This window comes from Oryctolagus cuniculus, chromosome 7 (genome assembly GCF_051225735.1).
Source record: "Oryctolagus cuniculus isolate XC-2025 breed Fujian yellow rabbit chromosome 7, ASM5122573v1, whole genome shotgun sequence".
Taxonomy (NCBI): Eukaryota; Metazoa; Chordata; class Mammalia; order Lagomorpha; family Leporidae; genus Oryctolagus; species Oryctolagus cuniculus.
The window spans coordinates 148181168-148208794 of NC_142873.1; the positions used below are offsets into that span (position 1 = coordinate 148181168).

Genomic DNA, 27627 nt, shown 5'->3' on the forward strand with positions numbered 1-27627 from the left:
CGCCTGGATTCGGGTCAGGACTCTGCGCCAAAATGTTTCCCGCACCCGCAGGGCCTCCCGGCCCCTCTCCGGGCGCCCCCCGCGCCGCTCCGGCCGCTGCTGCACCGCGCATCCGGGAACCACGCTCCGTCGGGGCTTTGCGAGCAGCTAGCCCGCCGGGGCGTCGCGGCCCCTTTAAGAGGCGGAGCCGGTGTCGAAATCTGCGCCTCGAGGACCGGTCCTTTCCGGGGGGGCGGAGCCTGCGCCTGTTGCAGCAGCCAATCGCAGCGCGGCATTTTCCGCGGGAGATCCGAATTTCGCGGCACGCAGTTTGGCGCTAAAAAAAAAAAAAGAAGAAGAAGGAAAAAAAAAAAAGAGGCAGAGAAAAGCTCGGGGACCAAAGAACGAGCCTAGAGGCCGTCGGGGCAGTCGGGGCTCCGACCCCGCCCAAGTCTGCGACGCCGCGGAGACCCCTCCTCCCAGCGGGCCGGACCCCAGGCGCCCCCGGCCTTTAGGGACGCGGGGCCGCCCGGGGTGGCGACCGCCCTCGGGGCGGGACAGCCCCTGGCTGTGCCTCCGACGCCCGGCGATCCGCGAGCGCAGATCTCCAAGCGCGGCTCGGCTCGGCCGCGAGCCAGGAGGGGAGGGTCCGCCCTTGTCCCGCAGGCGTCCATTGGCGGCTTCCCCCGGCCTCCGCGCCATGGCGCGAGCCGTGTGAGCTGCTGCAGGCTCCAGAGCCCGCAGGTGCCGGTGGGGTAGGGGGCGCCGCGCTCGTCATGCTGAGCGGGTCCCGGGTCCTGGCCCCGGCTGCTGGGCAGCCCCTAAAGGGGGCGTCGGCGATGAGCCCCACCGAGCCGTGGCCGCCCGGCCTCAGCAGCCCTCAGCTTGGCCCGGCCACCACCACCACCACCTACTACACCGCGCTGTACCCGCAGACGGTGCCTCCCGCTGCGGCTGCCGGCACCTGCCTCGACGCCACCCCCCACGGACCCGAGGGCCAAGCTGTCCGCTGCGTGCCCGCAGGCCGGCTGCCGGTAATGCTGGGGACCCCCGCTGCCTCCCTCTATGCTTTTCGGGGTGTGGGAAAGGAGGGAGGGGCACTGAAACCCTGTTGGAATTTTGGGGAGGGGGAAGATGAGTTTTCAGTTTCTGGAACAATCCATTTCCCCCCAGAATCCGAGCAGAAGGCCCTTGCATTCAGTGGCATTCACTGTAGTGGGGGCGGTGTGAGCACTGGGCTGGGAGTCTGGAACCCAACCCACTACTCCCAGCGCTCCCCTGACCTTGGCGAAGTCCGTAGACACCCGAAGTAGCCACCCCTGGTTGGCAGAGATGACACACACAGGCTTTCTAATGCATTCATTCATTCCTTCATTGTTTGGCCTGGCAACCAGAACTAGGCACCTGCTGTGTCCAGGCACAGGGCTTGGCCTCAGGACACCTTGGGGACTTTGAGACAAGGGGGATGGGTCCAGTCTGGCTTAGACAGGCTCCAGATTATCCGTCCAGCCAAGTCCTTCCCAAACCTCCACCCTAGGTCCTCGCCCAGGTCCAGCCTGCCTACCAGGTGAGGCCTGTACCTTATGAATGGCTCCCGTTACCAGGGAGTCCCCGGTGTGGCACCAGGCTGCCTGTCCGACAATGCTCAGGCTGCGTTTGGTGGGAGTGGAATCCCTGGAGCCCGGGTGAATCGGGGTGGAGTGAGAAAGGCCCTGGGGGCAGGGGGGCGGGGGGGTGGGGGGGGGCGAGGAGCCCTCTCTCGGTCCTGGCCGTGCCCGCCGCGTCGCTGCGTGCTCCTGGTCAAGCCTCAGCCCCTGTCTGGGGCCGGGTTTCCTCTTGTTGAGATAGCAGGTGTGCCTGCAGTAGCTGAGGGGCAAGCACCTCTCAGGTCACTTCCGGCTCCGGGTCCTGGGTTTGGAAAGCAGACTCTGGGCAGGGGAGTGTTGCCGATTCACTTAGTTGTGGGTGTGCTGAATAAGTTCAAGTACAGGGCTAAGACCCCCCCCCCCCCCCGCCCGCCGCAGAGGCACGTGTGACGCATGCCAGTCACAGGCAGAGCCCCTGCTTCTTGCCACTGGGCTTAGGTTCTGCTCATGTTCCAGGCTTTGTCCTTCCCAGAGCCCCTTCCCACAGCAGCCCACAGGACTCTGGTCCCCGTTTTATGGGTCGGGTAACTGAGGGTCCCCAGCTCTGCCCCGACATATACTTGGTCTGACATATTCTTTGGTAGCTGTGAAATATGAGGATATTTCAAAAAGTTTATGGAAAGTGGAATTGTAAGAGAATTTTATTCTGGTGCAAAAAAAAAAAAAAGGAAATCTGTGCTTGGAGGGGTATTCAGAAAGTTCGTGGAAAATGCATATTATGAAAAAACGGGTGTGGATTTCAGAGGGTTTTTTTGCACCGCAATAAACATCATTTACTTCTGTTTTTCCTGGAATTTGTTACCCTCCAGCTGGCACTGGTAGTCCTACTTTGTGTGGGGGAGGGGCTGAGACTCAGGGTGTGTGGGTACCACCTGGCCCAGGTGACCTGGGGAGACTGGGTGGACTGGCCTGACCCACAAAGGCAGGTGAGTGGAAGCCCCTCCCTCTGCAGGCTCGCCTCCCCCCCCCCCCCCCCCCACCGCGCACTGCCTGGCTTTGAGCAGGGTGTCCCCCGGGGAAGGGGCCCGGTGGCTGCCTCGCTCCTCTGGCCAGCTGCTGTCAGGCCAAGCTGCAGCGACAGCTGTGGCTTTGAGCTGCTCTGAATCCTCCCAGAGGGACCCGAGTGCATCTGCCCGTCCCTGCTCCCCGAGCGGCCCAGAGATCTTAGCGTAAATAGCTGCTTTTACTGGACGCCTCTCGTGTGCCGGGCACGGCTTGGTCAAGATGCTGGGGGTGAGGAGACTGAGCAGAGGAGCGACGTCATTTGCCCAAGTCACAGCCCAAGAGGAGGGTGAGTCTCCTCGCTCCAGACCACCCTGCAGACCTGCCAGAACCCCTCTCCTGTTGCTTCCCGGATCCCGGGGCCCCTCAGCCCCATGGGCAGGACTGCCCCCCTGCTTAGTCATTTCACAAGGGCGTGACCTGGTGCGGCTCCAGGCCCAACCCTGGGTGTGCCACTTGCTTTGTGGCCAGGCTGCAAAGTGCAGGGTGAGCAGGATTTGTGGGGGAGCTGCTGTTGAAAGGGACCTCAGGCATCGCCCAGGGATGGCAGCCAAGTTCAGTAGCAAATCGAAAGCCAGAACCCAGGCCTGCTTGCTCCCTGTCCAGCGCTCTCCCCCGCAGCTTCGGGAGAAGGCTCAGGGGACACTCTTGGTTGGGGGCCCCACGGTGGCCAGCCCTGGCAGTATTCTCTCTCGTTCCTGCAGGAGCCTTAGAGTGGGTGGGCTTCTGTGTTCTCTTCCTTGGATGTCTCTGTATTTCCCCCCTGAGAGGAAGTGAGCATTTGAACGCACAGCCCTACAAGGCCATGGGAAGAGGGGGAAATGCTGGCTCCGAGGGGCAAGGCTGGGAGTCCCAGGCTGCAGAGCTGGGGCCTCCCCGGGAGGCTCCCCTCCTCGCACCTGCTCCTACCCCGCCCTGTCTCACTTAGGGCATTGGAGAGACCAGGCTCTGCTTCTGCGGGACCTTGGGCAGGTCGCTTCTCTTTCCCGGAGCCCTGGTTTCCGCCTGGTGCTGCCGGTCGAGAGCGCTGTGCCTGGGCATCTCTGCCTGCCTGGGGCTGCCTGAAGAAGGAGCTGTGGCAGCGTGGGCTCAGATCCTAGCCAGGCCTTTAAGGTCCGGCCCCAGGGGCTGCCTAAGAGGGGCCTTTGCCCCCCTAAGCCCGTCACCGTCTCTCCAGCTCGCCCTTGAACTTGCCCCTTGCTGGTGCTCCTGGTGCCGCGGCACTGGCGGCTCCTTGCTCGGGCGTTGGCCCCGGGCGAGGCGCTGTGCCGCAGCGTCCCGGTGATCCCCATTCTACAGCGGGTGCAGCAGGCCAGCGGCTTCCCGGCTCCCCCAGCCAAGAAGGGGGGAGCCTGACTGTGAACCAGGCTGTCGCCTCCACTTTCTGTTCTGCAGGCTCAGCCCAGCCACAGGCTGACTTCCCTGGACAGTGTCCAAAGGTGTCAGGGAGGTGCCTTTGGGTGGGGGGAGTGAGGGGAATGTGGGGGGGGGTGAGTGCTGGGGGTGGGCAGGCATAGCCAGGCCTTGGCCCACGCCTGGCAAATCCTGGGGGAACCTGTGGGGGCTGGAGTCGAGGCAGCCTGGTCCATGCCCTTGGAGGCAGGCAGACCTGTTCCAGCCCTGGCTGTGCCCTCTGTGTGACCTTGGGCGGGCGCCGGAGCTGCTCCGGGTCTCCATTTCTCGCCTGCCCGCTGAGCTGGCTGGTGCTGTTACAGGGCTCCGAGCAGCGCGTGAGGGCCCCTGCACAGGGGTTCTGTTCCAGGTCCTCCCTGCTCTGTGGATGGGCAGTTCCTTCAGGCTGGGGGTGGCTTTAGGGGGCTTCTGCACTGCCTCCCCCCCACCTCTGTTGGCCTCAGCCTGCCCTTGGAGCTGCCTCTGAGGGGCAGGTGAAGGATCCTGGGATCCTTGGTAAGGCCTCATAGGGGCTTGCTTGGAGCTCAGCAAGCCCGGACTGGTTAATCTGTAAAATGGGCATCCGTGGTGCTGGGGAGGCGGTGGATGTCGGGGCTTGTGGAAGTTCTCAGTGATTGACTGAACCTTTCTCTAGTGACAGGCTGCGGCTGGGTCTAGAATCTAGATTTCACCAGCTGGGAGAGTAGGTGAAGAACATGCAAGAGAGACGTTGAGAGAAACAACCAGGGCTGGTGTTTGAACGGAGTCCCGGTCTGGGTGTGGGTAGAGGAGAGGAGCGTCATCATACCCAGGCTCCTCAAACCGAGGAGCAGAACTCCTCTGATCAATCCAGGAAGACTTCCTGGAGGAGGCAGGAGTGGGGGGAGGGGAGCTGATGGCAGGAAGAGCCAACACCCCCTACACCTGTCAGCCCAGCTGTGCTTGGCGGTTAGAAGTCTCAGCCGTGGCGCGCATGACCTCACCACCAAGTGTTAAAAACAAGCCTCTGTCGGAACCAGGCTAGGGTACGTGTGTGGGGGGAGGGGCCAGGGGCCAGGGGAGGAAGGAAATGGACTCTGATTACCAGAGGGGGGGGGTCGAGGAGGAGGCTGAGCCTGCACCCCAGGGGAGGGGCCCCACGGTTTCCTACGTGAGCTGGTCCAGACCCAGAACTGCACAGAACTTTCCTCCTGAACCCCTGCGCCTCGAGACGCGCTCTGCCCATTTCACAGAGGGGGAAACCGAGGCTCCTGGGTGCGCAGTGTTTTCCACACTCACACTGTGAGCCTGAGAAGGGGCTGGAGACTGGAGCCCAGCCCTCTGACCTCTGCCCCCGTGCCCCCGTGCCCCAGCGCCCCAGCCCTGCCCTGCCCCGCCCTGCCCCGCCTGCCCTAACCAGGAGGGAGCCCCTTTCCGGGCCAGCGCTGCTCGGGGCCTGACTGGGGCCGGGGGCAGCAGGGTGGAGAGCAGCAGATGGGTCTGTGGTTTGATTTCCCCAGCAGGTGTTTCCCAAGCTTGGCGGGAACCGGGAGGGGAACCGGGGGCCTCAGCTGCTTGTCCTCAAGACACAGGGGCGCGCTCATTGTCTGCCCCACTTGGCAAAGAAAGAGTGGCAAATGGGGTCTATTCAGCGGGCCCTGGGGCCCTGGAGCTGGAGTCCACACAGGGGGGTGGTGGTGGGACGTTTGCATGGCTTCCCGGGGCGGGCGCCTCCCTGGGGTGTGGCACCGTGCCAGGAAGTCCTCTTGGCCTGGGCGGGTGCCCGGCCCCGCCCTGATAGGGGCCAGCTGTAGCGCTGTGATGGGCACCCGGGCTGCTGGGCCAGCTGCTCTGCAGGGGGGCCTTCCCCTGCCTGCTGTGGTTCAGGCCCCGCCCATTGCTTCCTCCTGGTTTCATCCTCTGGGCAGGGGAGGGGCGAGGGCAGAGGTGACCTTGGGTGCTGCTGTGGGGGAGCCCCGAGCCCTTGGCTGGACTGGCTCTGTGTGCTCTCCCACGCCTGGGCCTGTATCTGCTTCCTGCCCCTGAACTCACTGCACAGGTGCTGGGTGTCTCCCCAGGACCCGTGGCTCCTGCTGGCCTCGGCACCTTGGTTCCAGGTCAGGGAAAAGCTAAAGGGAGACCGAGACTCAAAGTCTGCCTCTCTCTCTCTCCACCTCCCCCCTCTCCCAGGCCAAGAGGAAGCTGGACCTGGAGGGCATCGGGAGGCCTGCGGTCCCTGAATTCCGAACTCCCAAGGGGAAGTGCATCAGCCTGGAGGGGCTGCCCAGCCCCAAGAGTAAGCGGGGCTGCGGGAGCGGCGTGGGGGCCGGGCGGGCGCCAGCTCACCCTTCCGTTTTACGAAGGTTTCCTGTGCCTTCTCACTGGATCCTGATGAGACGGCTGAGTGACTCTCCCAAGGCCACACAGCTAGGAGATGGGCACCTGGGTCTCACCACGCCACGCCACGCCACGCCACGCCCTGCTCTCATGATCCAAATGTGATGGCTGTTTTCATTGGCAGCTTATTTTTTTATTAAAGTTTTCAGATTTAGTTCACTCTGACCTTTTTTTTAAGATGTATTTATTTATTTGAAGGTCAGAGTTACACACAGAGAGAAGGAGAGGCAGAGAGAGAGAGAGAGAGAGAGAGGTCTTCTATCCGCTGGTTCACTCCCCAATTGGCCACAATGGGTGGAGCTGGGCTGATCCAAAGCCAGGAGCCAGGAGCTTCCTCCAGGTCTCGCCCACGTGGGTGCAGGGGCCCAAGGACTTGGGCCATCTTCTACTGCTTTCCCAGGCCATAGCAGAGAGTTGGATCAGAAGTGGAGCAGCTGGGACTCGAACTGGCGCCCATATGGGATGGTGGCACTGCAGACGGTGGCTCTACCCACTATGCCCCAGTGGCAGCCCCTCAGTCTGACATTTCCTAAAGTTTTATTTATTTTCATTTTATTTGATGGAGCTTCCATCCACAGGGTTCAATCCCCAAATACCCACAACAGCTGGGGCTGAGCCAGGCCAAAGCCAGGAGGAACCCAGAACTCTATCCGAGTCTCCCACGTGGGTGGCAGGGACCAAGGTACTTACGCCATCGTCTGCTGCCTCCCAGGAGGCAGGAAGCTGGATCAGAAGCGGAGTAGCTGGGCCAGCTTTGTGGTGCAGCAGGGTTAGCCCCCAGCTGTGATACCAGCATCCCATGTCAGAGGGCCGGCCGGAGGCCCGGCAGCTCTACTTCCTACCCAGCTCCCTGCTAATGCCCCTGGAAAAGCAGTGGAAGATGGCCCAGGTCCTTGGACCTCTGCCACCAGGATGGGAGACTGGGATGGAGGTCTGGCTCCTGGCTTTGGCCTGGCCATTGCAGCCATGTAGAGAGTGAACCAGTGGATGGAAGATCTCTTTGTTTTTCCTTCTCTCTCTCTCTGTCACTCTGCCTTTCAAATAAATAAAACATAAATAAAAAAAATAGCTAAGACTCAAACCAGGCAGTCTTATGCAGTAACTTAAGCCGCTGTGCCAAATGCCTGCCCCTGACTTTTCCTGAAAGAATCCAGCTCAGAGAGGAGCGGAGCTAAGCAGCACCTTTCTCTCTCACTTGCAGACAGAAAGCAAAATACGTGAATCAAAATGGCGTAGGGCTGGGGTCAGTCCAGCCTGGGCCACCTCAGAGGCTGCGCAGAGGGCACCTCATACAGCTAAGCTGGAGGGGATTTGTGCCTCGTGGGTCAGGGTCAGCCAGGGTTCTGGGCAGAGCAGGGGGTTAAGCAGCTGTGTTGGGGAGACACTCTAGCTTTGGGGGACAGAGGTCCAAGTGGGGATCCCCCCGACCCATCTGGTCACTCCTCTCGGGAGAATTTTAGTTGTTTCATCTGTAAAACGAGGCACAGCTGGATTAAGAACTGGAAGAGCGTTTCCTCTCCAGTTGATTGGTAGAGGCTGCCCAGACCATTGCATTGAAGGATTCTAAGGCTCAGCAGGACTCCTGAAGAGTATGCTGATCAATTAGTAATGTCTGCCAAGGGCAAAAAACCTGGCAGAACTCTGCCTGCCAAACACTTGTCATCCACAAGGTACTTCAAAAAGTTCATGGAGGCAGGCCGGTGCTGTGCCATAGTGTGCTAAGGCTCTACCTGCAGTGCGGCATCCCACATGGGTGCTGGTTCATGTCCCAGCTGCTCCTCGTCCGATCCAGCTCTCTGCTATGGCCTGGGAAAGCAGTAGAAGATGCCTCAAGTCCTTGGGCCCCTTCACCTGCATGGGAGACCTGGAAGAAACTCCTGGCTCCTGGCTTCAGATCAGCCCAGCTCTGGCGTTGCAGCCAACTGGGGAGTGAACCAGCAGATGGAAGACCTCTCTCTCTCTCTGCCTCTGCCTCTATGTAACTCTGCCTTTCAAATAAATAAATAAAACAACAATAAAAAAAAGTTCATTGAGGTACAGCCGGTTAAGCTGTTGCCTGCAATTCTAGCATCCCATATGAACGCCAGTTCAAGTCTCAGCTGTGCCACTTCCAATCCAACTCCCAGGTTACGTGCATGAGAAAGCAGAGGAAGATGGCCCAAGTGCTTGGGTTCAGGTTCCTGCCTGTGGCCTGGTCCAGCCTGGGCTGTTGTGACCACTTGGGGAGTAAATCAGTAGACAGAAGATCTCTCTTTTTCTCTGCCTCCCGGGACACACATTGGTAGGAAGCTCCCTCTCTCTCTGTAACTCTGCCTTTAAATCTTAAACACACACACACACACACACACACACAAGAAGAGGAAGAAGTTCATGGAGGTTGTGGTACAGTGGGTTAAGCCACTGCTTGGATGCCCACCTCCCATATCGGAGTGCCAGTTCGAGTCCTGGCTCCTCCACTTCCCATTCGGCTTCCAGCTAATGGGACTATGGTTCAAGTTCTTGGGCCCCGGTCACCTACGTGGGAGATTCAGATGGAGTTCTGGACTCTTGGCTTTGGCCTGGCCCAGCCCTGGCTCTTGTGGGATCTGGGGGAGTGAACTAGTGGATGGAAGATGGATCTCTCTCTCTGCCTTTCAAATAGATGAAAATAAATAAGCTTTTTTTTTTTTAAAAAAAAAAAAAGATCTACTTATTTGAAAAGCAGAGTGGCAGAGGGAGGCAGAAGCAGAGAGAGAGAGTGAGAGAGATCACTTATCTGCTTGTTCACCTCCCAAAGGACCACAACAGCCAAGGCTGGACCAGGCCGAGGTCAGAAGCCAGGAGCTTCTCCCATGTGGATGACAGGGGCCCAAGCAGTTGGGTCATCTGCTGCTGCCTTCCCAGGAGCATTAGCAGGCAGCTGGATTGGAAATGGAGCAGCCGGGACATGAACCAGCACCCACATGGGATGCCAGCATTGCAGATGGCGGCTTTACCCATAATGTTTGTGGGAAATAGAATTAAAATACAAGTTATTTTGGTTAAAAAAAAAAACCACCCTGAAACCCCTGCCTAGCTTTTTCATCACGTGCATTGGCCTGAGCCCATACAAGCCCCTTCATGTGTGTTAAGGGATTCTGAGTCCCTCTCTGCGGAATCTCACACTCTGTAAAAGTCAGGTTCCAGAACTTGTTGGGTCACTGGCCTGCTGTGTCGCAAGAGTCCCCTTGTGGTCTGCGATGCTGCAGCTGAGATGTGGTCTTGTGACATCAACTCATTAAGAACGGGACCTTTTTTTATGAACCTGCCACAGCTGATTCCTCTCAGATAAACCTGAGCACCCCACGGAAAGTAGCAGCAAGCGTGCATCTGTGAAAACCTGAAATCCAGCCTTATCACCACCTCCCTACCCCAGCTGCAAATTCCTGACCTATCTGGCAGGGCAGGGTAAGGGTTTAAAAGGAAGACACTGGAGCCAAAGCGCCTGGGTTTGAATCCCAGCTTGGCTAGTTTCGAGCTGAGCGAGCCTGTCTCTGTCTCAGTGTTGGCATCTGTGAAATGGGCACAGCACGTTGTGAGGGTAACTTTGCTGGAGTGTGGACCGTGGGAGCGGCAGTGGCTCGCAGGCGGCAGGTGGTACAGGTGTCACAGGTGTCACAGGTGTTGGCCAGGCTGCTGCCAGGCCTCAGGAGAGTCGCTCTGTCTCGGGAGCCAGGTTGGTGGTGTGCTTCCTCGCAGCACTCTGTCAAGGGGGTAGAGGGTGGCGAGAGGTGGGGCTGGCCCCCCTCAGTTGTGCCTGCGCCCCGTCCTCAGCGCCCAAGTCCCCCGGGGAGAAGACGCGATACGACACGTCGCTGGGGCTGCTCACCAAGAAGTTCATTTACCTGCTGAGTGAGTCGGCCGACGGGGTCCTGGACCTGAACTGGGCGGCGGAGGTGCTGGCCGTGCAGAAGCGGCGCATCTACGACATCACCAACGTGCTCGAGGGCATCCAGCTCATCCGCAAGAAGGCCAAGAACCACGTCCAGTGGGTGTGAGTGCCCGCGCGGGCCATGGGGCGGGTGGTGGGCGGGGCTGGGGTGCCAGTGCCCGCCAGGCTGTGGGGGCTCAGCGTGGGCGGGGCCGGGGCGGAGAGAGCCCCTGGCTGTGAGGTCAGGGCCAGGGCCGGGGTGTGGGTGCCTGGGATGTGGGGGCCGGGGTGTGAGGGTCAGGGTCAGGGCCAGGGCCGGGGTGTGGGTGCCTGGGATGTGGGGGCCGGGGTGTGAGGGTCAGGGCCAGGGCCGGGGTGTGGGTGCCGGGGTGTGAGGGTCAGGGCCGGAGTGTGGGTGCCGGGGTGTGAGGTCAGGGCCAGGGCCGGGGTGTGGGTGCCGGGGTGTGAGGGTCAGGGTCAGGGTCAGGGCCGGGGTGTGGGTGCCTGGGATGTGGGGGCCGGGGTGTGAGGGTCAGGGCCAGGGCCGGGGTGTGGGTGCCGGGGTGTGAGGGTCAGGGCCGGAGTGTGGGTGCCAGGGTGTGAGGTCAGGGCCAGGGCCGGGGTGTGGGTGCCGGGGTGTGAGGGTCAGGGTCAGGGCCGGGGTTTGAGTGCCTGGGATGTGGGGGCCAGGGTGTGAGGGTCAGGGCCGGGGTTTGAGTGCCTGGGATGTGGGGGCCAGGGTGTGAGGGCCAGGGCCGGGGTTTGAGTGCCTGGGATGTGGGGGCCAGGGTGTGAGGGCCAGGGCCGGGGTTTGAGTGCCTGGGATGTGGGTGCCGGGGTGTGAGGGTCAGGGTCAGGGCCGGGGTGTGAGTGCCTGGGATGTGGGGGCCGGGGTGTGAGGGTCAGGGCCAGGGCCGGGGTGTGGGTGCCGGGGTGTGAGGGTCAGGGCCAGGGCCAGGGTATGGGTGCCGGGGTGTGAGGGTCAGGGTCAGGGCCGGAGTGTGGGTGCCGGGGTGTGAGGTCAGGGCCAGGGCCGGGGTGTGGGTGCCGGGGTGTGAGGGTCAGAGCCAGGGCCAGGGCCAGGGTGTGAGTGCCTGGGATGTGGGGGCCGGGGTGTGAGGGCCAGGGCCGGGGTGTGGGTGCCGGGGTGTGAGGGTCAGGGCCAGGGCCAGGGCCGGGGTGTGAGTGCCTGGGATGTGGGGGCCGGGGTGTGAGGGCCAGGGCCGGGGTGTGGGTGCCGGGGTGTGAGGGTCAGGGCCAGGGCCAGGGCCGGGGTGTGAGTGCCTGGGATGTGGGGGCCGGGGTGTGAGGTCAGGGCCAGGGCCAGGGTGTGAGTGCCTGGGATGTGGGTGCCGGGGTGTGAGGGTCAGGGCCGGGGTGTGGGTGCCGGGGTGTGAGGGTCAGGGCCAGGGCCGGGGTGTGGGTGCCGGGGTGTGAGGGTCAGGGCCAGGGTTGGGGCAGAGCCACTGCTGGAGAGCTGGGTGGAAGGGCAGGTGCACTCCCTGGAGTAACAGGAGGTGGGAAGCAGGATGGAGATGATCTCCAGGAAAAGCAAAGGCCTAAAAGGACCCCAGCTCCTTCCTCTTGGGTGAGGACTCCCCAGGTCCCCATCTCCTAGCTCAGGGAAGTCCCGGGAAGCTGAGAAGGCCTAACCCAGCCTCCATCTCTGAGACGTGAGGACCAGGGCCTCCTCTTCCCACTCCTGCAGGGTCTGAAAGAGCAGACCTACAGTCCCTGGCGTGGATCCTGAGAGAACCCAGGCAAGGGACTCAGGACTGGGGTCACTGTGGTCCCCTGCCCTTTGGGGGAGGCTGGGCATTAGGGATGGACCGAGTGGAGAGCCCCCCAGAAGCGGGGTTCGGGCCTCGACTTCCAGTTCCAATCCCTGAGAGTGATGGTGACCATGTGATGTGCACACCCCGGGGCCACCATCATGCACCTTGACCTGGCCTTGACCTGGAGCTTCACCCCTACCTTCTCTGCAGCCCTGGGGTTGGGGGTGGGACTCTGGGTGTGGATTGACACTGACACTGGCGGTGGGGGGCTGCTCTCTTCCCAGAGGCAGGGGAATGTTTGAAGACCCCACCCGGCCCGGGACGCAGCAGCAGCTGAGGCAGGAGCTGAAGGAGCTGACGAGCACAGAGCAGGCCTTGGACCAGCTCATCCAGGGCTGCTCTCTGAGCTTAAAGGACCTGACCGAGGACAAGGCCAACCAGAGATATCCTGTGCTGTGGAGGGGCCGGCGCAGGGCCTGCGTGTGCTTCTGTCCCACCGCCTCCCAGGGCTCTGGCCATCTGTCTCTTCCTCCGTGGTTTTTCCTCTCAAGCCTATTAGAGTTACCTTTTCATGATTCAAAATGGGACAAATACATTTTTTAAAGATTTATTAAATTTTTAAAAGACAGAGTTACAGATAGAGAGAGAGAGAGGGAGAGAGGGAGAGAGAGAGAGAGAGAGAGAGAGAGAGAGAGAGAGGTCTTCCATCCCCTGGTTCACTCCCCAAATGACCACAATGGCCGGAGCTTCTTCTGGGTCTCCCATGTGGGTGCAGGAGCCCAAGGACATGAGCCATCTTCTGCTGCTTTCCCAGGTGCATTAGCAGGGAGCTGGATTAGAAGTGGAGCAGCTGGGACTTGAACCAGTACCTGTTATGGATGCTGGCACTGCAGGCGGCAGCTTTACCTGCTACACCACAGTGGTGGCCCTGAGACAAGCACATTTCTTTTTTTAAAGGTTATTTTTATTTATTTGAAAGGCACAGTTACAGAGAGGCAGAAGTAGAGAGAGACAGAGAGAGAGAGAGAGAGGGGTTGGTCTTCCATCTAGTGGTTCACTCCTCAGATGGCTGCAACAGGTGGAGCTGTGCCAATCTGAAGCCAGGAGCTTCTTCCGGGTCTCCCATGCAGGTGAAGAAGTCCAAGGACCTGGGCCATCTTCTACTGCTTTCCCAGGCCATAGCAGAGAGCCGGATCAGAAGTAGAGCAGCTGGGACTCGAACTGGTGCCCACATGGGAAGCTGGCACTGCAGGCAGCAGCTTTACTTGCTACCCCACAGCACCAGCCCCAAGTATATTTCTTTAAATCTGCAAAATATAGAACAAAAGAGAAGCCGTGGGCTGCCAGCCTAACACAGCATCGCTTCCTTACGAGGCTCGGGGACCCTGCTGCACATTGCATTTTTTGTTCTGTTCTTCTCCACTTAATACTGTAGACGTTTGTATTTGCCATTACATATCCACAGGAAAATGCCAGTATGCAATCACGACGTACCCGTGAGAAAGCAACTTCACATGACTCAATCTCTTTCACCTGTCTATAAACTGACTTCAGATTGTCTTATAGAATGAGTATGTGGAACAAGTCTAGGTTTCTGCTTTCATAGAGGTGAATATCTTTGTGTGTTGGACATTGCCCCCTTATTGTCACTTATTTCCCTAAATCAGATTCCTGGGATGCAAGCAATGAGGTCAGAGAGCGTGGTTTGTGCATTTTCCCAAATGGTTTCACATCTAATTGGCTTTTGGATCTAGCCTGGTATTTTTGGAAGGATGTTAGGCATTGTGAGAAATATAAAGAAGCAAAACAAATCTTCCTGTCTTCTCAGAGCTAATGATCTTTTTGAGAGGAAGCCTTTACATAAAAAATTGATATAAGGCAGCATTTTTTAAAGATTTTTAATTAATTTATTTAAGAGATAGAGTTACAGACAGAGGGAGAGACAGAGAGAAAGATTTTCCGTCTGCTGGTTTACTCCCCAAATGGCCACCATGGCCGGAGCTGGGATGATCCAAAGCCAGGAGCTACTTCCAGGTCTCCCATGCAGGTGCAGAGGCCCAAGCACTTGGGCCATCTTCCAGTGCTTTCCCAGACACATTAGCAGAGAGCCGGATGGGAAGTGGAGCAGCTGAGACTCAATCCGGTGCCCATACGTGTTGCTGGCACCGCAGGCGGAGGCTTAGCCCACTACGCCACAGCACTGGACCCATGGGCAGCATTTGAAAATGATGCACACCTCCTTGGGCTGTCTAAAAGTATCCAAAGGAGCTTATGACATTCAAAGAAGAGGTTACAGTTCTGAGTTATTTCTAAGCAGTGTGAGAAAGCGGGAGTCAGAGGCTTGGGCCCCGCCTGGCATCTGGGGTCTGCACTTTGCCCAGCGCTCACTTTTCTTGACTCTGCCCCTACGCTGGCCTACGTGACGTACCAGGACATCCGTGCTGTCGGCAACTTCAAGGAGCAGACGGTGATTGCCGTGAAGGCGCCGCCGCAGACGAGACTGGAAGTGCCCGACAAGACCGAGGTGAGAGCAGGAGCCCCTGGGGCAGGGTCCTGGGCCGCTCTGTGCATTCTGCCCTGGCACTGCCCGTGCCAAGCTTCCCTGGGATGTCCGTGGCGCTGTCCGTGGCAATAATGGTGATGTCCAAGCTGGCCAGAAACAGCGAAGGCTGGAAAGGATGGCGCAGACCGGGCACTGGCCTGAGAACGTCTCTGCTGCTGGTTTCTCCGTGCCGTCCCCGCCCCGGCTGCTCGCAGGCGCGCTCACATGGGCTCATTCAAGCCACCTCCCTACTCACAAAATCCTTGCATGCTGACCGTGCTTGCCTAAAGACCAAAATTCCTACCCTGCCCCAGGGGAAGACGCCAGCTGGCCCTGCCAGTCTCTTCCCTGCTGCCCCAGTCTGGATTTGCTTTGGCTGCACTGACCTGGCTCCAGTTGCTCCCCTGTGCTAAGCTCATCCCCAGGGCGAGATCTCACGTGCGGTTCCCTCCTGCTGAAATGCTCTTCCCTGCTTCTGCCTGGTTTGCTGCTGTGCGTCCTACAAGTCTCAGCCTGAATGGCACCTCTTCCTGGAAGCCCTTGGTGATCACCCCAGCTTCATAGCCGCCTGTGGTCTCCTACCACACCTGACTTCCATTCACCAGGAAGATATATATCTATCTTTTAGACGGATTTTATTTATTTGAAAGGTAGAGGGAGACTGAGAGAGCTCTTCCATCCGATGGTTCACTCTCCAAATGGCTGCAGTGGCCAGGGCTGAGCCATGCCAGAGCCAGGAGCTTCTTCCTCGTCTCCCACCTGGGTGCAGGAGCCCATGGACTTGGGCCATCTTCACTGTTTTTCTAGGCACATTAGCAGGGAGTTGGATCACAAGTGGAGCAGCCGGGACTTGAACCAGCACCCACATGGGATGCCGGCACTGCAGGCGGTGGCTTAACCCAGTGTGCCACAGCGCCAGCCCTACCAAGATTTTTTTGGCGTCATTACTTTGGCTTCATCCCTTAGAGTGCAAGCTTCGTGAGCGAATTGTTCTGCTCTCTCATATCCTGACTCGTCCCCTGGAAGAATGGGCTGCAGAGGTCACTAAGGCCGTGCCACTCCCTGGGAGGCGCTCAGGCCCGGCAGGAGACGAGGCAGGCGGACAGCGATGCTGTCTTCCTGGATTGAGCACGGAAAGGACAGGAGGAGGCAGCCCCCAGGGAGCCCGGGACCCTGGGTCTGAGAGCGAGGAGGGTTTTTGTCCAGGGGAAGTACTGCAGGGGCCCGCGTGCAGCCAGCTGTGGCCCAAGTTGCGGGTGTGTAAAAGGGAAGAGGCGACGGTGGGGGGGAAGGCCTGGTGTCAGGAACTCTTGGTTACAGGAAACAGGAAGTCAGGTCTGACTGGCTCGCGCTCTGGGGGCTGGGGACCAGCTTGGAGACGAAGGGGAGCGGATGCAGGACTCAGGCCGGGACTTCGCGTGTGTCTCACGTGCTCCCGCTCACCTGCCGTTCTCTGTGCTGGACCCACTTCCGGTGGGCTCCCCTTGCAGGGACCAAGATGGGCTGTATGACATCAGCCGGGCAGTCCCAGTGAGAAGGGATTGATGGCAGAAATAGCAGGTGTCGGGGCTGGCGCTGAGGCGTAGTTGGTTAAGCATCTGCCTGCAGTTGCTGGCATCCCCTAAGGGTGACAGTTCGAGTCCCAGAGGCTCCACTTCCAATCCAGCTCCCTGCTGTGGCCTGGGAAAGCAGTGGATGATGGCCCAAGTGCTTGGGCCCCTGCACCCACATGGGAGACCTGGAAGAAGCTCCTGACTCTTGTTTTCAGATTGGCCCAACTCCAGCTGTTGCAGCCATTTGAGGGAATAAACCAGTGGATAGAAGACCTCTGTCTCTGTCTCTCCCTCTCTCTGTAACTCTGCCTCTCAAATAAATAAATCTTTAAAAAAAATAGCAGGTGTCCCCACATGAGGAATGTGGCAGCCACATGTGTCCATTCGTGTGTGCTGACTCGAGTACGTGTCCAGCTGCCCAGAGCCCAGACTTGGCTTCTCTTTCCCTCCAGGATAATCTGCAGATATATCTGAAAAGCACCCAAGGGCCCATCGAAGTCTACCTGTGCCCAGAGGAGGTGCAGGAGCCGGACAGTCCTGCCACCGAGCGCCTCCCCTCCCCTGCCCGCAGCCCCAGCCCTGACTCCACCCACCCCAGCAGCACCAGCCCTGGAAGGGAGGAACCCACGTCATCCTCAGGTAAGGCCCTAGGAGCAGAGCAGGGGGGAGAACACCTGGCCTGGTGCCCTCTCCCATGTCCGCCCAGCAGTGGGGGGCGGGGTCCCCCAACTGGGCACCTTGCACCGCAGGGCTTCACGCAGCACCATGCACGCATTCCATGTCTCCCTGGAGTGCTGGTGCCCCACCTAGGGTGGAGGGGCCTGCCTTTGGCTCTCAGCCCTTCCCCCACCCGCTGTGTGACCTTGACCTTGGGAAAGTGCCGTAACCTCGCTTTGTCTCAATGTCCTCGTCTGTAAGCTTGGCACAGTGATGGACAGTATCTACCTCACAGGTCAGGTGACTCCCCCCTCCCGCCCGCCGTTCTGCTTATTGTTTTCATGTTTATGGATCCATTTGAGAGGCAGAGAGTGACAGAGTTCTTCATCCACTGGGTCACTCCCCAGATGCCCACAGGAGCTGGGGCTGGGCCAGGCCAAAGCAGGGAACCTCAAACTCAGTCTAGGTCCTTTCTCATGGGTGACAAGGACCCAACTACTTGATCCATCACCCACTGCCTCCCAGGGTGCGCGTTAGTGGGAAGCTGGAATTGGGAGTGGAGCTGGGACTTGAACGCAGGTGCCCTAAGCAGTGGCTTACCTGTTAGGCCAAAGGCCCGCCCACTCCCAGCAATTCTGGAGGTGAGTTTTCCCGTCCCCAGGTCGGTGGTACATGAACGGGGCAGAGACAGAACGGGACTGGCCTCCCACCTGGGAGGCCACAGGCTGTGGTGTGCTCTCCGCACTGGCACAGAGCAAAGAAGGAAGGGGCCCCTGGCCGGCAGGGAGCTGGTGCAGGGGAAAGCTGGCTGCACCTGGCGGGAAGCTGGGGGGGGGGGAGGCAAAGAGGCGGGCGAAGTCCGGAGAGGCTCCCGAGCAGCTGGGACCTGGGACGGAAGCGTGGGAGGCCCCGCCTCCAGGACGGTGCGCGGCCTCTGCTGGGGGCACGCGCAGGCCAGCAGGTGACGTGGGAGAGGCACGGAGGCCGTGTTCCCCTCTTTCTTAGGTCAGACCCTGGGGTAAAAGCAAAAGCGGGGCTAGAACAGGTCCCACGGGAGAGGCCCGGCAGGGATCCTGCGGAACACAGGTTGGATTCCCCTTCTCTCACTGAAAGGTCTTGCTCACGGGCCAAATCCGGCCAGTTTTTAGATTTGGGATCTAAGAACACTTTTTACATCTTCTTAAAGTTATAGGGGGAAACTGCCCAGCCACGGGGTGGCAGACACCTATGGGGCCTGCAGAGCCTCAGGCACTGTCTGGCCCTTCACAGAAGCTTGCTGGCCCCCTGATCTAGTGCAATTCTTCCTTATGTTTACATGAATGGAGGCCCAGAGAGGGCAAGCGGCTTCCGTAAGGTCACACAGCAAGTGCATGGCAGAGCCGGGATGAGAGCCAGGCTCTTCTCTGGCAACCTCCCCTGTGTCTGTTGACCTCGTCGCAGGAGCAGGCTTCTCCCTTTGCCAGCCATCTGTCCCTCTGGCCACCTCCCTAGTGCCTATCTCCTACCGCAGACCCGTGCCCCACCCTCCTGTCCCGCCTCCTGCTCTGCCTTCTCACTCAGCTGTCAACACGGCCGTGGATCTCCTGAGTCAGAGCCGCTCTGTCTTCCCTGTGGTCCTCTGAGCCCTCTGGCGGAGGTGGCATAAGCAAGGGCAAGGCGCTCCCCTGGGTTTTACACGTCAGGAGCTGAGAGGAGTAGAAACTTGCTGGGTGGTGGGGCCGGCCCAGGAGCTGGCTCTGCTGTCACGGCTGTCCCTGTCGCCTTGGTGGGTGGCCTCAGAGTGTTGTCCCTGCTGAAGGGCCAGGGAGGAGGAGGCTTCCTGGAGGTGTGGGTGAACATACACACACACACACACACACACACACACACGTCCCCATGTTCTGGCCCGAAGCAGTCATTCGGGAACCTGAGCACCACCAGGCCCAGGTTGGGAAGCTGTGTCCATCTTGGGGCCCAGGTCCTGGCCCGGCATCACCGGGGAGTGAGTTGCTAACCCTTCCCTGCCTCGGTTTCCCTCACTTGTGGCAGGCGGGGTTTGTACAGTAATCGCCACCCCCCTCCAGGCCCTGACATCCCGAGATGAATCTAAAGGCAGCTGGGAGCGTCGGATCGGAGCCTGGGAGACCTGGGTCCCATCCCAGCCTGCATCTCACCTCTGAGTGCCTGGACGACTCGCGCTGACCTCTAAGCCCGGCCTCAGTCTCCACACCTCTACAATGGGAACCCTTAGAATTCCCTTGTGAAGACTGAGTGCATGACAGGAGATGATACGGCATGAATGAATGCGGGTTTTTGTTTGTTTTACAAAGTCAACGTGACCTGAGCACCTTCTGTGCAAAAACCTACGCGCCTTCCAAGCAGGATGAATGTTGCAAGGGGCAGCTCTCTTGTGCCTGTGCCCAAGGGCAGGAGAGCACATGTCCCGCCCGCACTAGACGGTGCCACCGTGCCCTCTTAGCCAGTGCCCCAGCGGCTTGGCAAAGCGGAGCTGGGCTTTGCTTCCTGGGAGATCGGAGGCACTCACTCGTCCGGCTGCCGAGAGGCTGGGCTGGGCTCAGCCCCGTCCTCGCTCCCACGCCAGGCCTCTTTCCCGAGCATCAGCATCGTGCTCAACAGTCCTGAGACTGTCAACAGTCCAAGTGGAGTTGGCTTCTCTGGGCTTCGGGTTCCCCGTCTGTAAGCAGGGGTGACGGTGCTGCCTGTACCAGGGCCGCCCAGAGTCGGGGAAGGAGGATGGAGGTTCTTCCCCAGAGCAGGCCCTTCGTGCATGGGAGCTGTTTTTTGTACTATTTTTAAATGTTTATTTATTGATTTTCGTCTTCTTGGAAGCAGAGCAGTAGAAAGATAGAGATCTTCCACCTGCTGCTTCACTCTCCCAACTGCCTGTAACAGCCAGGGCTGAGCCCGCAGAAGCCGCAGCCGGGAACCCCAGCCAGGCCTCCCCGACGTGGGTGCGGGGGCCCAAGCACTTGAGCCATCATCGGATGCTTCCCAGGCACATTAGCCGGAAGCTGGACTCGGGAGCGGAGCAGCCAGGATTTGAATCCGCGCTCTGATGTGGGACGCGGCTGTGGCAAGCAGCCGCTTAACCCACTGTGCCACAGCCCGCTGCAGACCCAGGGTGGGGTTGCGGCAAACCAGTGTTTAAAAATTTTATGTATTCATTAGAGAGGCAGAGAGAGGGCCAGACAGAGCGAGAATCCACTGGTCCACTCCTCAAATGCCCACAATAGCTGGGCTGGGCCAGGCTGGAAGCAAGAATCAGGAGCTCCATCCGGGTCCCCCACATGGGTGGCAAGGACCCAGGTACTTGAGCCGTCCCCTGCTGCCTCCCAGGAAGCAGAGTCGAGACTCGAACTCAGGCCGTCCAGTAAGGGATGCAGCTGCCCCAGGCAGCGAGCATCTTGGCCGCTCGGCCAAGCGCCCAGCACTGTCATTTCAGTCTCTCACAGCCCTTGAGGTGGAGAGAGTGATCGGCCCTCTGGAGGTGCGGAAACGGAGGCCGGTGGACATCAGGCCACTGCCTAGGGTTGCAGCGTCAGGGAGAGATTGCCCGGCAGTCTGGCTGCCGGCCGGGTCGTATTTTCAAAGCAGTGCTTGGTTGGGGCTCAAGGAATGACTTGGTTAGTGGGACTCTGGCTTCAGGATAGGTTTGGCAGGCAGTTTCCGGTGCTGCGTTTTGTTTCCCTGTTTTCCCTGTCACCTTCCCACCTCTAGGTGGAAATGACCTTAGTGGATGAGCTCAGGACCGAGGTGGGGGCGGGGTAGAAAGGTAGGCAGGGGCTGGATCGTGCAGGGTCTTCTCGACCCCAGGCAGATTTTATTCCAAGCCAATAGACAGCCAGCAAGGTTCCTAAGTGAGAACACAGACTGGACCGGGCAAGAATGAAAGCGAGGTGACCGGGCCGACGCTGTGGCTGGGCGGGTAAAACTGCTACCTGCAGGGCTGGCATCCCATATGGGTGCTGGTTTGAGTCCTGGCTGCTCCATTTCTGGTCCATTTCTCTGCTATGGCCTGGGAAAGCAGTGGAAAATGGCCCAAGTCCTTGGGCCCCTGCATCCATGTGGGAGACCTGGAAGAAGCTCCTGGCTCTTGGCTTCGGATCGGCACAGCTCTGGCCATTGCAGCCATTTGGAAAGTGAACCAATGGATGGAAGACCTCTCTCTCTCTCTCTCTCTGTCTCTCTCTCTCTCTTTGTGCCTCTGCATCTCTGTAACTCTGCCTTTCAAATAAATAAATTAATTTTTTTTTTTTAAAAGAAAGCGAGGTGACCAGGTGAGGGTGAGGGGGTGGGGCGAGGACCAGGATGGGAGCCATGGAACCCAAGAAAACAGCAGCTTGGAGAACTCCTTTGGTTGTGGACGCCAGACTGGTTTCTGCATTGGCTGCTGGGAGATGGCAGAATTCTGGAGGATTCTTTGGCCTTTTGGCTTGGATACCCGAGTGAGTGGTGGTTTACAGGCCACAGTGGAGGCAGACTAGGGGAGGCACGGGTTTTGGGGAAATGTTGTGACGTGCTATGTTCTGGTATCACTTAGCCAGGTATCACTTAGCCGCTGAGACAGTCACGTTGGGACCACAGTTCCCATGGGGCGAGGGCTGAGCCACAGGTGTCCACTTGGGAGCAGCAGGTCCAGCGGGGGACTTCAAGCCACAGGAGGCCAAGATCAGCTGGGCGAGAGTGAGCCAGAGGCTGAGAATGGAACCTGGGCCCTTGGGGTCTAGGAGTTAGGAAGGAGACAAAGATCCAGCCAGGGGGACCAAGGAGAAGCAGCCAGAGAGGAAAACCAGGAGGCGCTTTGTAGCCGAAGCCAAGCGCAGGCGGTATTGCAAGTTGCACAACGTGAGATAGGGCGAAGCCGCAGGGCTGCCCGTGCGGTTTAGCAGTAGGCAGGCCCTCGCTCCGTGGCTCGGTGGGGCCGGAGCCCAGCTGGGAGCAGGTTGATGGTAATGGGGAAGCAGAGAGTGACACAGGCAGCTCTTGAGCAAGTTCACTATGAAGAGGAGCGGGAAACAGACCAGGAACTGGAGAGTCATGAGGTCAGGTAGATTTCTTTCCCACTGTGGCAGAATGTACATTTCATGAAATGTGCCCTCTGTGTCAGCATGCAGTTCAGTGATCTTAAAGGCATTCATGTTTGCCTCCAACATCTGCCTGCACAGCTCTTTTCTTCCTGTAAAACTGAAACTGCACCCATGACCAATAACTCCTGGGGGGTGGGGCCAGCACTGTGGTGTAGCGGGTTAACACCCGGGCCTGCAGTGCCAGCATCCCATGTGGGCACTTGTTTGAGACCTGGCTGCTCCACTTCCGATCTAGCTCTCGGCTATGGCCTGGGAAAGCAGTGGAAGACAGCCCAAGTGCTTGGGTTCCTGCACCCACGTGGGAGACCCGGAGGAAGCTCCTGGTTCCTGGCTTTGGCTTGGCGCAGCTCTGGTCATTGTGGCCAACTGGGGAGTGAGCCAGCGGATGGAAGACCTTTCTCTCTCTGTCTCTCCTTCTCTCTCTGTGTAACTCTGACTTTCAAATAAATAAATTAATAATAATAATAATAATAATAATAAACTGGCTGGCGCTGCAGCTCACTAGGCTAGTCCTCCACCTGCAGCGCCGCACCCCGGGTTCTAGTCCCAGTTGGGGTGCCGGATTCTGTCCCGGTTGCTCCTCTTCCAGTCCAGCTCTCTGCTGTGGCCCGGGAGTGCAGTGGAGGATGGCCCAAGTGCTTGGGCCCTGCACCTGTATGAGAGACCAGGAGAAGCACCTGGCTCCTGGCTTTGGATCGGCGCAGCACGCCGGCCATAGCAGCCATTTGTGGGTTGAACCAATGGAAGGAAGACCTTTCTCTCTGTCTCTCTCTCACTGTCTAACTCTGCCTGCCCAAAAAACAAACAAACAAAAAACCCCAATAACTCCTGGGATGTGCATTGTGGCCTAGTGGGTTAGACTGCCACCCGTGTTGCCAGCATCCCACATGAGCTGTGGTTCAAGCCTTGGCTGCTCCACTCTGATCCAGCTCCCTACTAATGCATCTGGGAAAGCCGTGGAAGATGGCTGAAGTACCTGGGCCCCTGCCACCCATGTGGGAGACCCAGATGGAGTTCCAAGTTCCTGGCCCAGCCACAGCCAATGTGGCCCTTTGGGGAGTGAACCACTGGATGGAAGATCTCTCTCTCTCTCTCTCTCTCCCTGTAACTGCACTCAGGAAATATCTACTCAAGTCCTGTGCCCAGTTTTTGAATGAGACTTTTTTCTGTTGAGTTTTAGGAGTTCTTTCTATGATCTAGATTTTTATAAAATATTTATTTATTTATTTATTTATTTGAAAGGCAGAATTACAGAGAGGCAGAAAAGAGAGACAGAGAGGTCTTCCATCTGCTGGTTTACTCCCCAAATGGCTGCAACAGCCAGTGCTGGGCCAGGCTGAAGCCAGGCACCAGGAGCTTCATCCAGGTGCCCAAACGCTCAGATCATCCTCTGCTGCTTTCCCAGGCACATTAGCAGGGAGCTGGATCAGAAGTGGAGCAGCCAGGACTTGAACCAGTGCCACAGATGGCAGCTTAACCTGCTACACCACAATGCCTGCTCCTGTAGTCTGGATATTAACCCCTTATCTGATACATGGTTTTAAACATTTTCTTCCTTTGAATAGGACACCTCTTTACTCCACTGCTACTGTCTGTTGATGCACAGCTTTGAAGCTATTTTGTGAAGTGCAATGTATCCATTATTCTTTTGTTATCTGTGACGTCCATGTCCATCACGGCCAAATCCCAGGTCATGAGTTTTGCTGTTTTCTCCTGAGAGTTTTATCGTTTCGGGTCCCGCCTGCAGGTCTTAGGTCTCTGATCTGTGTTGAGTTTTGAGCTGCTTTCTGTATATGGTGTTGGTGATGGCACGTGCCTGTCCAGCTTGTAGAGAGGGCTGTGGCTTAGGGGACGGTACTTTGGAAAGGCAGGTGTTAGGAGAGTGTGTGTGCGTGGGGCCGGGCTAGCCGAGTAGGAGAAATCGATGGTGCAAGAAAGAGAGGAAATGATTTCAGGAGCAAGGGCCGGAAGGTGACAAGGGGTCAGGTTGGGTCCAGAAGCCAGGGGGTGCATCTGAGAGCAGGGCGCCCCCCCTCTGTGAGAGGAGAGAGTGCAGGGATGCGCGGAAGCTGGCTGGAGTGGTGCCAGCAGGAGAGGGAGGGGTCCCTGTGCCCTTGGGGGGCAGGCTGGGGGCGAGGGAGAGGGCCCACAGCCATCCAGAGAGCACGATAGCTGCCCCTGGGGACTGGGGGCTGACTTCAGCCTCGGAGGGGCTCGGGCACCAGGGCCAAGCGTGACGGTTGTCTCTTCGTCCCCAGCGCCAGCACCGGTTCCCCAGCAGGTCCCGCCGCCGCCGCCGCCGCCGCCGCTCGTGCCCTTGGAGGCCACCGACAGCATGCTGGAGCTGCCACACCCATTGCTGCAGCAGACCGAGGACCAGTTCCTGTCCCCGAGCCTGGCCTGCAGCTCCCCGCTCATCAGCTTCTCCCCGCCCTTGGAGCAGGATGACTACCTGTGGAGCCTGGACGGGGGCGAGGGCATCAGCGACCTCTTCGACTCCTACGACCTGGGGGACCTGCTGATTAACTGAGTGGCCCTGCCTGCCACCAGCAGCCCGCCCCTGTCTCTACCTCCTCACATCGGACTGACAGGCCCCCTACTCACACGGGTCTGGGGGTCTCCTCCTCTCCTCTCCCACCTCCCATCAGCGGAAGCATCTGGGGAGATGTGGAGGCTGGGGGTGAGGAGGGCACCAGGGGTTGGGACCTGTCCATCCCAAAGGAAGTGGGTGGGGCCTTCTGACCTCTGACCTCTCGTGAAGGACCACAGGTGGGGCCTCCCTGCTTCCTTTTGAGGCGCGAGCGGACCCTCGGTTTGTTGAGAATCCTTGTATTTATTTCTGGTTGAGTTTGTCCTCCCTGAGTTTTGGCAGGGAGATTGTTCTAGTTTCTACTAAGACCTCTCAGACAGGCTCTTCCCTGGCCCCAGGCCACTGACAGGCCTGGGCTCCCAGGGCTTCGGGTCCCCTCCCCGGTCCCCCCGCTGCCATGGGGGCTGGGTCTCTGCCGGCCTGGTCCAGGCTGCCAGCACTAATTGCACTCAGGCCTCGTAAATCTAGCACCAGGCCGCTGGCGTCTCCGCCGCTCTATCTCATGTCTGTAGCTGAGGCCCCGGCCTGGGGTTCCAAGGACCTTCTCAGGGCAGGTGCAAAGGGGGATGGGCAGTTGAGGGGCCACGTTCCTGTGGGATTCCCTCCTCCCGCCTCCCCTACGGAAGAACCTTCCAGGGGCCCTGGTCCAGGGGCCGTGTCACCCGGAGGTGCCTCCACCACGGGGAAGGGGGAGATGGAAACAAGAAACCAGCGCCTCCCCAGGAGCCTTTGGCTGCCATGTTTGCACGGGGGGGCGACTGTTGAAGACCCTCCCCTCCCCAGCTCTCCCCCAGGGTAGAGGTAGCTTGGTGGTCTTTCAGGGATGCCCAGCGGGTAACAGGGAGGGCCCCCCTGCAGACTGGGCCTCGGCGGGGACAGGGGGTGACAGGGAGACAGCTCGCGGTACCCCTGCGGGCTGGGAGGCCCCTGAAGTCCTCTGGCTGCACCCCGTTCCCCTGAGTCTTCCCTGTGGCCCAGCCGTGGGCAGGGGTGCTCTGGGCCGAGCCAAGGCTGTGCCTTCTGGGGACAGACAGCCAAGGGTGGTGGGCTAAGAGGCCCCCCGCCCACCCTCAGGGATCCGGGTTTCCTCCGGTGCTCAGCTGGGCAAGCACTGTTGTTGTGTGAAGTTTGTAGCATTAACTTGGTTTAAAATATGAAGTGAGCTCCGGTGGGTGGCTCCTGAGTTGACTGGCGGCAGCTGAAGGTGGGGAGGTGGGCTTATCTGGGCTGGGACCCCATGTAAGAGGGCGCCTGGCTGGGGGCAGCCTTGCCTTGTCACTGGCCCCACTTCCTGGGCCCCCAAGTTCACCTCCTCCCAGGAGGGGGCGGCAGGTCACAGCTGCCCCCACTCTGTAAATGGCACTGATTTTGTAAGCTTTCCAGAAATGCCTGCGACTCCCCTCGGCAGACATGAAGACCCAGCATACCCGGGCGAAGCAGGTGCTTCCCCAGGTGTCCCCTGGGCTGCCCCTTGGCCACGGTCCACCTCTGAGGACAGAGATGTTTGACCTCCACGCCTTGGGCTCTGGGTGGAATTCATGCTCTCCCCGCACACCCAGCCATGGAGCTGAGCTGGACAGGGCCGCACACCCTCGGCCAAGGTCAGGCGTGGTGTGGGGAATAAGCCCCTGCCTCTTTCTGGCCATAACCCTGGAAGCCTCCCGGTCCCACGAGCGCTGTGAGGCCGCATTGTGAGCAGTGGTCCCTTTGGGGGCTACGTGAACTTCCCAGCTAGGGCAGGAGGAAAGCCAAGTTCCTTCCGAAGAAAAAAAATGACTTCCACCAGCAAATGTCGCAGCCCCACCAGCAGCCCGTGGGTCTCCCAGGGACATCAAAGGCTCAGAGGCCCTAGGGAACCTGGTAGCACTAAATTCTTAAGACTAGGGCATGCTCCTGAGCCCCTCGCCGAGAAGGGGGTGAGATCGAGGACCAGAGGGACACCAGAGCACTGTGTGTCTGTGGTCCCATGGCTGCTGGCCAGGCTGCGAGGTGGGGTGACGGGGTGGGCCTGGGAGCACAGGTTCCAGGGGGTGGGTTTGACTCCCCCCCTCCCCGTGTCTACAGCCTCGGTTCTGGGAATATTTAGAGTTCAGTGAGAGTTTGGCTGCTCTGGCCTCCTGGGGACATGTCACTTAGCACGTTTGAAGCAGAAACCTTTTGGGGTTGTTTGGAAGAAGTTTCCTGGTCCTTGTTGCATCCTGAGGTCCCCACCTCCTCCTGGGACCCCGTGCCCCACAAGGACCCTCGGCAACCTGGGCGGCCACCAGCCTGGCCAGCCCGCTGGCTCCTGGGTGGGGTGAAGAAGCTGGAAGCCGTGGCACATTTGTCTCGGGTGAGCTGGGCCAGGACTCCATACGGGTCATTTGCGTCCAGCCTGGCTTCACCCTGGGCCCCGCCTCCCCGAGCTCCATGGAAGCCTTGTGTTGTGAGATAAAATGGCATTAAACTCGGGGGGTCTTGTCTTTGCTGTGCTTTGTGAAGCTCATTGCCAACTCTGGGTCTGGGCCGCCCTAGGCGGGATGGGTGGCTGCCTGGGCTGAACCCACGAGTGCACGTTTACACGGTGGCTTCCCCTCGCGGATGCTGCCAGGTCTGAACTCGCTCCGCAGGGGACACGGGGCTGAGAGCCCCACCAGAGGGAACGTGGGGTCTGCCTGGCCTCCACCGCCTCCCACCTGGGCCCTCGGTCACTCCCGTAACCGTCTCCACCCCATACACATCAGTCAGCTTTTAATTTCTACAAAGGAAACACCCGAGAAGCTAGCTGGGAGGTTCTGGGGCAAGGCCGGGCAGCCCCCCTGGTTTGCGCTCAAGGGCGCAGGTGTGATAGCAGAGCTCAGGCAAAGAACCATGGGATTACGTGGCGCCGCCGCGAAGCAGAGTGGCTCCCCCCCTCCCAGCTGTTAGCACCAGCCTTCTCCCAAGCACCGCCTTCCAGACATGCCCCCAGGGCCTGAGGCCCGCCCCCCCAAAGGCTCATTTCTTAGACACCATAACTGGATCAAGTTTCTGCCTTCTACTACCTACGTGAGTCAGCTTTAGCTGCTACAAGGAAATACCTAAGACAAGCTGCTTAGGAAGGACAGGTTCGCTTCAGCTCACGGTGTTGAAGGCTTGCAGCCCGGTGATTGGCCGTGGT

At 59.3% G+C, this 27627-nt stretch overlaps 1 protein-coding gene across 1 annotated transcript; it reads left to right on the forward strand.

Moving 5' to 3' along the window:
- The first annotated feature begins 328 nt into the window (after positions 1-328).
- On the forward strand, positions 329-26955 carry E2F2 (E2F transcription factor 2). Its single transcript, XM_008265691.5, has 7 exons — positions 329-1013; positions 6189-6294; positions 10188-10407; positions 12344-12502; positions 14469-14583; positions 16607-16793; positions 24157-26955. Exons 1-7 carry the CDS (start codon positions 756-758, stop codon positions 24426-24428), a joined length of 1317 nt encoding a protein of 438 aa, XP_008263913.3. The 5' UTR covers positions 329-755; the 3' UTR covers positions 24429-26955.
- Positions 26956-27627: the final 672 nt, after the last annotated feature.